Source organism: Falco peregrinus, chromosome 4 (assembly GCF_023634155.1).
Source record: "Falco peregrinus isolate bFalPer1 chromosome 4, bFalPer1.pri, whole genome shotgun sequence".
NCBI lineage: Eukaryota > Metazoa > Chordata > Aves > Falconiformes > Falconidae > Falco > Falco peregrinus.
In genome coordinates this window covers 104,641,961-104,653,460 of record NC_073724.1, presented here as the reverse complement: position 1 = coordinate 104,653,460, position 11,500 = coordinate 104,641,961, and the positions used below count along the sequence as shown (strand labels likewise).

Below are 11,500 nucleotides of genomic sequence, written 5' to 3'. Positions count from 1 at the left end.
TCACAGCCCTTTACTGGATATGGTACCTGGGAATGGCCCATCGCTCTTCCTGTTCTTGATGCCACTCTTATGAGGAAATCCTGTTGATACCTAAAACTTAGAAAGTCCTTTCTCACCAAGAGTAGCAAAGTACTGACAAGCTATCCATTCTCCAGACCAGAACCCTGACTACACAATCCATCCCCCCTGTTATCTTCTTTCTGCCAGGTTCCTGCTGCCTATGAGATATATATATATATATATCACAATAAGACATCTCCATCCTCATTGTCTCCTGCAGGGTGCTGCAAATAACTGAGTGCAGAGGAATTTTAAAGGAATGGAAACCCCCACTCTCCCTGTATGATCACACCTCCTAAAGATACACTTGAACAACTGAGAGCTGTGACTACAGAAGTCCATGGGATGATGGGACTGTGTGCAGTTTTGCTCCCATTCCCCTGCCCCCGGTACAAGAAAGACATGAATAAACTGGAGTGAGTTCAGCAAAGGCCACACAAGATGGGCAGCTGGAGCACTTGCCCCATGAGAAGGGGTTGCCACACTTTATGTAATCGCCTGCGCTTAGTCTGTGTCCCAGCATGAAATGCAGTGGCTTCCTCAACCCCAGTGGGACTGTGAGAGAAGGAAAGCAAGGAAGAGGAAGCAAGTGAGAACTTCTACAGAGCAAAGGACCCTGAGACCCCTCCACCTCCGTTTTGCTTCAGCCCCTTCAGAGGTTTCTTCCCCTCCCACCTCACTCTCTCCAACACCCTCCTCGCGGCATTGCCAGGATCCTTCTCCAAAGTGCAGCACCCCTGTGGAGCGTGGTCCCAACTCTGCCCTGCCTTCCCTTCCATCACACCCATAAGTTTTCACAGCCCTGTAAGCCCCCTGGACGGTGCACACCTGTGACACCCCTTCCACCTGGCAAGGGTGGCCCATCCACTGAGGGACAGGCAGTCAACAGAGGCAGTACATAGCAACAACTACCACTCCCCATGGGGTTTGTTGACACTCCCCAAGGACTCCCACCCACTCTTCTGGCTCATAAATTCCCCCATGTCGTCACCTCCACGCAGTGAGGCACCAAGCAGGTCCTCTGCAATGCAGCTGCTCATCTCAGCCATCCTCTGCCTGCTGGGCTCCTGCTGCCTCCAGGGCACAGAGGCACGGGAATACGAGTCCATCCTCACGGTGCCCAATGGAGGCCCCTGGGGATCTTGGGGGCGCCAACACTTTTGCCCCAGCGGCTATGCTAAGGGATTTGAAGTGAAGGTAAGTTTTCACTCCCTCTTTGGGGTGGGGAAAAAAAACCTGCTGTGAAATGGTGTTATTTTGTTCTGGTCTCAGCAGAGCTGGCCACAATATTTTTGTCCCGCTGCAGCAGTTTGCATTGTATCTGCATCGCTCATGCAGGCTTATCAGCAAGAAATCTCTGGCACAGAGTAGCTCTCTAGGCTCCCTGCCAGTGAGCAGTTTCTTAGCAGAGGAGTCCATGGGGCAAGGAAAGACCTGGGATTAATACTGCAGAGCCCATTCCCAAGGGGCTGGAACAACTCACACTACCAACAGTAGTGTGTCACAGCACACTGCAAGAGGGTGGGCATGACCCAGGACAGCAGCCACCAAGCATCCCTGTGTCCAGAGCCTCTGCTCCACGGTTTGGAAAAACAGCCGAGGGGGACAACAGCAAAAAGGGCTCCCTGAGAAATACCATGGAGCTGCCCCACAGCCCTGCTCAGCAGCACTACCTGTGTCTGGCTCCTACCACCCCTCATCACGAGGGCTCACCTTATCTCTTCTTTTAAATGGGGAAGAGTGATGACCTCTCACATTTTCTTCCCCTCTTCTAAGGTGGAGTCCTACCAGGGATTTTGGCTGTTTGGTGATGACACGGCTCTGAATGGCATCCGCCTGCTCTGCACGGATGGCACAGTCATAGAGTCCTCTGTGGGGTGGTGAGTAGTCTCCGTTTTCTCATCCTGCTTCAGGGCAGCAGCTTCTGGGGAGCATGAAGGAAAGCCAGTGCAATGGTTTCTCCATAGGCATCCACACTCCCCTGTGACAGTGACTCCCCACCCCACCTGGGGAGGTACACGATGTGTGAAGGTCTTAGGATAGAGGTCTGGTCCCAAGGAAAGGAACAGTGCTTTGAAAGATGGAGAGTTAAAAAATGTAGATCTTAAACCTGTATTCTCTCTTTTTCCTCAAATGCTTACTTTGAAAACGACATTGATATTAAGTAACAGGGACAAAGCAGGCAGCTGAAATTCCCAGGGGGTTCTGCAGCAACAGGGTAGCCCAGGGCTGATGGTGGCTAGGCATCCAGGGGACGGTGGGGAAGCAGAGTGAAACAGGTGCTCACAGAAACCCACCATCCCTGTGTTGGTCCCTTGCCCTGGGGCTTCAGGATCCCAGGAGAGCTGCAGTGCTGATTGCAGCACAGCAGAGGATGAACACATCTTGACGTGTCATTTTCTTCTCTGGCAGGTGGGGAAACTGGACCAAGGCCCAGCTCTGCCCCAGCAACAAGCTGGTTTCCTTCTCGCTGCGCGTGGAAGAGAGGCGGCAACTGCGTGACGACACAGCGGCCAACAGCGTGAGGTTCGGATGCTCAGATGGGACAAAGCTGGAGGGCTGGGGACTTCCATGGGGGCACTTCGGCCCATGGAGCAGCAGCTGCACCTCTGGGGCCATCTGTGGGATCCAGACAAAGGTGGAGGAGCCCCAGGGAAGGGGGGATGACACAGCTCTCAATGACTTGAGAGTCTTCTGCTGTGAATAAGCCTGTACAACCACCCCGTATCAGCATCTACAAAGTGGTCCACCATTAAATCTTGAATCTGTCCTTGCACAAGGAGCAGTCTGCATTTTTCTCCATCACATTTTGTCAAGAGCAGCCAGATCCTGTATCTACAGCACCCTGGGGATTTCCTTCTGCCCCCACCTAGGCAACATGAGGTTGCTGCAGCTTGCTCCCAGGTCCAGCCTGGAGCAGGGCTGAGGCTGTGCTACCTGGAGGTGCACACACACAGGCAGCCACTGATGAACACAGGGAGCAGTGACTTTACACTGTGCCGACACCTGTGCAGGCTCACACACACACGAACACAATGGGCAGCAGGTACTGTTCCTCTCTGGCTGGTCAGATTAACGTCCACTAGTGAAATACGGACCCACACGTGGAAAATGGATCTCTCCATTTGCTGGCATTAGCTACTCCGTCTGTCCCAGAGCCGCCCCAGGCCCTGGTTTCCCCAGGTGCTGGCACCGGCACCTCCAGCCTCTGAGGGTCGTGGTCCCACTCCAGTTGCCGACACTCAGCGCTCGTGCTGCTGCCCACCAGCCTGGCTGGAGGGTTGGGTGGTGGGCGCTCACCTGGGCTCCGAATAGGGACTGTGCCCGCACAGAAAGTCAATAGTAAGATTGTAAGAGTAATTACTAGTAGTAGTAATAATAATTATTATTCTTGTTATGTAAGAACATTTAGTAAGACTGTAGGGCAGGCTGTGGTGATGAGGTGCAGGGCTCGGTCAGACGAGCGTACGGACCAGCCAGCTGTTACCCCGACCAGCCCCTTTTATCCCCTTTTCCCTCACACTAGCTCCCCCTGCAGAACCACCTTTGATCTTTCCCTTAAATAAAAATAATATTCTTGCACATTCCCACAGACCCCTTAAAACGTCTCATAAGAAGTTGTACAATGTCCCCAAATGTTTTTCCCCCACAGCTCCCTGTGAGTCCCCACGCCCCTGCAGGCGCTCCCCACCACCAGTCTGCAGGGCCTTCTGGGGAGGGGGTGGCCCCACCGACTCTTCAGTGGGGTTCACCCAGGGCTTTGGGTCTGATCACTCTCCTCCAACAATCACAGGGAGCAGGTCTGGAGCTCTGTTGGCACTGCTGAGGTTGCTGGTTGCTCCACCTGGTATTGCCACTCCAGTTCCCACTGGGTCTTTGTGTTCATTGTGGTTAGGCTCTATAATAGGCTCTATAACAATTTTATAAACCAACAAATTCCTGGGCATGAGGACCCTACACCTGTAGGTAAGGCAGGAGGCAGAACTGTAAGGGCTGGACAATGAAGGAGGAGAAAAGGGATCTTCTGCCCCGGCAGAACCCATGGTTTCAAAGGAGAGGAAGGGGAACTCTTCACCCTCTCTCCATTGTAATGCTTAGGATGTGGAGGGATGACATCATACATTCATTCATCCATGAACAGGTTCAAACACAGCATGCAGCTCCTGGCCCAGGTCCATGCCTTTCCTTCCACCCTGCTCAGCACAGCACCTCAACATCTCCAAGTGCCTGGTGCAAATGAGGCACCTGGAGAAATTTTGTTTCCAAGGCTGCAGTAATTCACATTTAGTGAAGTCAGGAATGTACCATCATATGCGTACCTTTCCAGAACCCACCACCACCACCACCTCCTGTTCAGCTCTTCTCTGAAGTTCATATTTTGTCCTTCTTTCTGGGGCTATAGGCAATGATTCCTATGTGAGGACTCTGACCACGATAACAAGGACACACAGGGAGTAGCCACAAATCCACACCTCACAGGGTGTTATGTAGCAACAAGGTGGCTGGAGAGCTGTGTGATCCACGTGCGCAGGAAGGACTTGAGGAGGAAAGGAACAAACTGTGAGGAGAAGGTGAGTTCCACTGCAAATTGCAAAAATTTCAACAACAAACCCTTTCCTCAGTACCAAAAGTACAAAGAGGAGGCAGAAATCTGAGAAAGATGTAGGAAGGAAGGAAAATATCCTTAACCCTGTAAAGTTGATAGGCATTTCCCACACTCACAAATTTGAGATTTACTTGCTATGGTATTCTCTCTGAGAAGTAATTCTTGCTTAGGAAGATCGTGAATGGTCCTCAGTAACACCTGTGAGCCAAGAGTTTCTGTGCACACATTGAATATCTGAACACACAGATGCAGTTCATTTACTCCTACCTTTGTTTAATTCCTGCTGGGAGTCCGGGTGTCCCAGAGGTATCTGAAGCATTAACCATGTCATCATTTGCTTTTATGCAGCCAAACAGACCGCCTGCCACTTGGCATGCAGCCAGAAGGAGCCTCCTAACAGGTATATTTACAAGCATATTTAACCCTTTCCGCAAAGTCTCTGAAAAAAAGAGTTTTGAAACTCCAAGTGGTTATATTTTTGTTGCCCATTTAGTTGGTTACCATGTGCATATCTTATTCCACGCCTATACTGGCAAGCCCCACAGAGCCATCTATTATCTCAGGAGGCCACCAGATCTAAAATCAAAAAATAATCACTCAGTAAATGAGCTGTCAGCAGGGTCATACATTGTCATGGGTGGGTATCCAATTTTAAGAGATAAAGGCACTCTCAAGGCAGCTGAATTTTTTGTTATGGGAAACTGTTTACAATTAGATATAGTAGGAAAATTCAGAATACAGCTTTTCTCCTGGAAAAACGATTCCCCTAGGGCACTCTGAAATACACTGAGACAAAAAGACGGGATTCTTCTCATGAGTATCTCGAGGTTTTTATATTCCTTTGCATTATCATATCATTTTAATATTACTCATTCAGTTAAACGAGTTGCTGTACACAGCACTTTCCATGGCATTAAACATGAAAGAGACTTTCTGTCTACAGAGGCAGTTCCTGCAAGAGAACCAGCCTTAGAAGTTAGTTCATGGTCTTCCTGTTCCATCACTACATTACAACCCTCCCCATTGCAACAAAAAAGCTTGATGGGGCCGAATTCAGATGCAATGGCAGGTCCCTTTGAATAATAAATATCCCAGTTTCTGGGCTGAGACAATCTAACAGTGAAATGCTGGAAGAGAAATGCATGCCCATTACTCCTTCAAATTCATTATTTGATTGTCAGATTTTTTTTACTGTTTATGTCACTACTCAACAACAGCAAACCCCCAGCCTTGCCACAGGCCACCACAAAGTAGCAAGGCTCACATTAAGCGCCCACCTTCTGTCTGTTCACAGCAGCGTACGTCCCCTCTCGTCTCAGGAGAACCTGGATGAAATACCAGATGGAAACCCAAGGCTTTTCAGCAATGGTGCTGTTTCTTGTGCAGTTCTTTACCTCGATGCACAGCAAGGGCTGGTTGAGATGTTTAATCTTTTGCTCCTCATTTCATGCCCAGTTTTCCTTTAGGCACCTTTGGTGTGAAATAGCCAGCAGCACCTACTCTTCCCCCATTTACTGGGCAGAGTGTGCATGCTGCTCAAAACATTGCATGACGATATTCATAGCAACATTTCTTCAAAATACATAGGTTACGTGCAACAATGACTGTTAATGAAGTAATGTCAGTTATTCACATACGCATGGTTTTGAGTATCTGGAAGATGGGGACTAGCTCTGAAATAACATCTGAGATTCACTTTGTAAACATTTTTTGTACCTGTGGAGCGATGGTGGCCTTGCTCTACCAGAGCAACCAGCTTTCCTCCTCAGAAAGTCCTAGTGACTTGCCCAGTACAGACTGATTCAGTCAGAGAAGTGCCAATGGAGTTACACCACAGTAAAGAAGTGCAACAGCGAATATCCTCAAGCTAAAATCTTTGTTAAGGGAACAGGTGGTAAAGGCAATTCAATTATATCATTTGCGCTCCAGTTGGTGAAGCACGAACCATGAAGGTCTCTACACAGCTTAGATGTACACAATGGGAACATTTCCTCGAGTGTCCTGGCATGTTGCCCACAGACAGGCAGCTGTGAGCTAGCTCTGCTGTTGTGATTAACAGGACACTGAGCCCACAGCCATGGCCATCGCCTCCCAGCAGTGCTACCAGTCCAGCACCATGCTCATCACACCTACCTGGTTCTCAGTCCAGAGCAGAGGCAGCACTATGTTCTTACCTGTTCAGAGCAAGTCTGCAAAGAGATAGACATGCTTTTGTCCTCATTCCTCCTTCACCAGGGCTCGGTACTGCTTTCCCACTGCTCCCACACTTTCTTCTACATCCGATGTTTGTGCAGAGCTTTCTACTTGGTCCCCTTTCTGTGCTAGATGCAGGGTAACACCTGCTTCCTCTCAAACCTCTCATTCACAAAATGCAGGGCCTTGTGGAGAAGAGGAGCATTGCTGTGACAGCTGCTTAGAGCAGCATTCACATTTTATTATTCACACCTGACAGCTCATGCACTATCAGAGGAACTCCGTCTCATTTTAACTCTCTGTTCTGGTGACAGACCTAATATGTAAAAACCCCAGTAATGGTCCAGGACCCCTGCGGCACTTGACACTGTGCAACCAAAGAGCAGCAGGATGGTCCATGCTCTAATCTTCATTGCAATTTGAGCACACACATTTGCAGGCATCCTCTTCACATGCTAAGGGAGGTGACAGGGCACTTCTTAGAAGTCATAGGCCAGTCCACCAGCTGTCACAACACCTGGGACACCCTTCCTGGAATGAGAGGATAAATTTGAGTAATAAAATAGAGCAGGATGGAAAACACCTTCGAAATTTTCCTAGTGTTTCTCCGAAGAGTACTGAAGGAACACACAGAACATTATGATCTTCTCCATTTTCATTCCAAGGTTTGGTTCTGCTGGCTGATTAGCAGCCTTTGGACATCACTACCATGATGTCCAAATGATACCTATGATGCCGTGATACATACAGTAGGAGCCACTTTGCAGACTCTGAAATGAGTGGATTTAAATCTGCCTATAGATCATATAAGCTGAAATAATTAATACAAAAACTGGGCAAAACAGGTCTTCAAAGTTTTGCAAAATGCTTATGTTAGATAGCATGAACTCACCTCCAGGCACTGGGCGCTTCAAACAAACTACCCCCATGACAGCAGTCAGCCCAAAACCGCCCTGGAAAGTTTCTTGTTTCCTCCTTGAAAGCAGCAAGTATTGGACTTCAGTCTAAACTGGAAAATAAACTTCACTGGGAGACACTGCAGCCTAGGAGCTCTCTTACGTTTATCAGCATTCACATCCTCTGAGCCCACCACATTCCCTTCTGAAAAACTATAATACATCTCCAGTGCTGCAAATTTTGAACTCGGCTCCACATTGAGCAAATATCCTCGAAGTTCAGAGCTCTTCCAAGCCAGCTTATTTCCTCTGAGAACATCTTTAATGACATACTTATTTATATTTTCATTGAAGCAGAAATACTGTATCTGATGTTATCTTTTTTATTTTGGTAGGAGATTTGTTTTTGCTTCCACAAGTATGTCTTTGACCTGTAATAAAATCCATACTGAAGTAAAGGCTAATTTTGAACAAGCAAGTAATTATTCCAGTAAATCCAAGGCAGGGTACAAACAGCTACATCCCTCTGACCTTGCTGTGCCTCTTTTCAAAACAAACACGTACTTTGAGCAATAGAACAAAATTTCTTGTGTTGTTGTTCTGCAGGGTCATAGCAGATGCCTATATCCATGTAATTAGAAGGGAGGTTAATGAATTGCTAAAGCATGTTTCAAGAGGGTAAAGCAGAGAGAAAGCATATTTAAGTGGGCTGAACAGTTTATTAAATGAGATTATAATAGACACTTTGCCCCTTGTCAAGTGTCATTTCAAGACAAATTGATGTAATTCTTTACCTCAGGTGAGTTCATCAGAAGAGGGCTGTAATCTCTACTGATGCAAACCAGTGTCGTCCCTCATTTCTTTTGGCCTGAATATCTTCTCTTTTTTTTCTTTTCTATCCCTTAACCTTCATAACTTCACTTCAATTTTCTAGTAAAAATAGAGATTGGCCTCAGCCGAGACTTCAGATATATGCTTTCTAGCATTTGTTGTTGTATTGGAGATGTCCTTCTTTTGTCCAGCTTCATCACAGTGTTTGCAGGGACATTTCCATGGAGTGCAGCCGCCTTCCCTACACAGGGTTCAGAAGCTGGCTTCGGAACAATTAGTTTCTTATGTAGCTTTCAGATGCTGCTGTCCCAAGGAAAAGAGCGGAGGGACATCACACTACCCCCATGCCAGTTCACAAAAACCTGGAGCAGGTTCCTTTGTAGTCTATGAAGGAGTTGATCCCTCACCAAGGTCTGGAGGTGGCCTTGCTGATGAAAAGAAAGGGACACATTTCTAGGCAGGCTACAAACTCACTGGGCTGCAGAGGGACCAGCTCTAGCACTGCTGCTCTTTACAGCCACCTGGAGCTTTCATAACTGTTTCAGTAACACACTTTAGCCAGAACATTTTAGCAAAGGATGTTAGAGTTTTACCACCTAAGCTATGAAGTCCGTGCACCTGGTTTTGTTGAGAGAGGATGGGGTTTCCTCTTCTTGTTTCAGGGGATAAGGATATATTTTGGAAGCTTCCCAGTACCAAGCTGCAATGGTGATACTGTTTGGGGAGAGGCTAATAGGTGGAAAAAAACATCACCTCTCAGTCTTCTCTCTGGCATGATTTTGAAGCATATTTAAAAAACTATATAGAAAATTGATTGTACCAGGCAGCACCATTTACTGTTCTCACAGTGCTTCCAAGCCTCAAAATTGTGGAAGTAACATCTGGTTTTATAAGAACAAGACACCAAGAAAGTACTACGATTTCATCGTCTTGCTAAAATGTGTGTCTCAATTGCAGTTGTAGTACATATTCCAGTCTCATTATGCAGCTATTTTTTTCCCCGGTTTGTCACAAAGGCCTGTCAAAAAACAACTACTGTCTAAGCACCCGATTCCCCTTCTCTAAATATTGCTTGTCTGCTCAAACAGATTTGTCTAAATGCACCTCTGTCACCGGTAATAAGGTAATAGGCCTAAAAATTACTTAGTGTCATCTTGTGTCTTCCACTTAGGTACAGAAGATATTTTAAATCTAAACTGATGGCTTTATTACACCTCTTTCTTTCTGCTTCTTATAGCACTTTCAGATATCTCCCAATAACAGCAACAGGGAGACAGAACATAAAACCGTTCTGACGACAGTGTTAGTTTCTTGGACTGCAAAATCCCTATGCAAAGTTCAGGTTCAATATCTCTGCTGAATTTGTCATTTGTATTTGCTGTGTTAATTAAACAACCCATAGAAACGCCAAATGATGCAGTCTGGTAGGAGCTGGTATCCAGGCTGGATTGCCTGGATCCCAAATAATACAGCAGCCCTGATGGCATGACACATTCATTAATAGCTTGTGTGCTAAAGCTAGGTGAAAAAAAATTAAAATAAAATAAAAAATAAAGCCATGGCCTGACAGGAAAGAAAATGAGGACAAACGAGCAGTGTATGCATTACGGCTGAGGCAGGCAGCCCGTCACCCAGAGGGGTGGGGAGGAGAATCAGAAAGGAATGTAAAACTCGAGGGTTGAGATAAGAACAATTTCATAGGTAAAGCAAAAGTCGCGCATGCAAGCAAAGCAAAGCAAGGAATTCATTCCCCACTTCCCTGGGCGGGCAGGTGCTCAGCCATCCCCAGGAGAGCAGGGCTCCGTCATGGGTGACGGTTACTCGGGAAGACAAACGCCATAATGCCTCATGACCCCCCTTCCTTCTTCTTCCCCCAGTTTATACACTCAGCATGATGTCATATGGTATGGAATACCTCTTTGGCCAGCTTGGGTCAGCTGTCCTGGCTGTGTCCCCTCCCAATGTCCCGTGCCCCTCCAGCCCTCTGGCTGGCAGGGCCCAAGGAACTGAAAAGTCCTTGATTTAGTATAAACACCCAGCAACAACTAAAACCACCACGGTGTTATCAACATTGTTCTCACACCAAATCCAACATGCAGCACTGCACCAGCTACTAAGAAGAAAATTAACTCTATCCCAGCTGAAACCAGGACACATGCCTCTCCCGCATTCTTCCTCCAGCACTTCTCTACTCATATGCATTTGAGTGCGATTTCCCCAGAGACGTTTCCTTTTCTTTATCTAAAGCAACTTCCTAGCAAACTGTGAGGCTCCTAATTCCAACGTGCTTATCATCTGTCCTGTCTGATCCTCTGCTGGCAGGCTGGGTTTTGTGTAAACAGACTTTGACTTACTTAAGTCAGTTTTACATACATCCTAAAAGATCCCGAATGCAGACTGATTTTGCTGTCCAGTAAGCATGGAAGACCAAGCCAGCTTACTGAGCACATTTCTTAAGGATGAACAGTTAAAAAACAAACAAACAAACAAAAAAACCAAGCCACACACACAAAAAAAAAAAAACCACCACCAAAAAAAACCCCAACAAACCAACAACAAAAATCACCTGTTCACTATTCACTTACCTCAAACTATGCTAGTCCTGTTTAAATCTGTTAGGACCACTTATACCAAGCCTTTCTTGTAATGAGACCAAAAACAACCATTAGTTCACTCTTTGTACACCAACAGAATGAGGACAAAAAGATACAAGCACCTGGAATTGCTCCAGGTTTTCAAGAATGGTTCTGCAGTTGGGCAGGCTGGGCTTGGCCCTGATACACAGAAAATTCATTTTCCCCAACCTCATTCACCTGTTTGCACCTCTGTTTCTCTGGGTTGTAAGCTGTTCAGGCCAGGCACAAACTTACTAGGTATACAGGGGGTATGGTTGTATGGGGTTACTCAAACTACA

General features: G+C 46.8%; 1 protein-coding gene across 1 annotated transcript; it reads left to right on the top strand.

The window, feature by feature from the left end:
• The first annotated feature begins 1,086 nt into the window (after window positions 1–1,086).
• On the top strand, window positions 1,087–2,776 carry LOC101916461 (vitelline membrane outer layer protein 1-like). Its single transcript, XM_005231440.3, has 3 exons — window positions 1,087–1,257; window positions 1,837–1,940; window positions 2,473–2,776. Exons 1-3 carry the CDS (start codon window positions 1,087–1,089, stop codon window positions 2,765–2,767), a joined length of 570 nt encoding a protein of 189 aa, XP_005231497.3. The 3' UTR covers window positions 2,768–2,776.
• Window positions 2,777–11,500: the final 8,724 nt, after the last annotated feature.

Coding starts and splice junctions, on each gene's coding strand:
- LOC101916461 (XM_005231440.3), top strand. CDS start 1,087: ATGCAGCTGCTCATCTCAGCCATCCTCTGCCTGCTGGGCTCCTGCTGC. Junction 1,258..1,836: donor CTAAGGGATTTGAAGTGAAG/GTAAGTTTTCAC, acceptor CCCTCTTCTAAG/GTGGAGTCCTACCAGGGATT. Junction 1,941..2,472: donor ATAGAGTCCTCTGTGGGGTG/GTGAGTAGTCTC, acceptor CTTCTCTGGCAG/GTGGGGAAACTGGACCAAGG.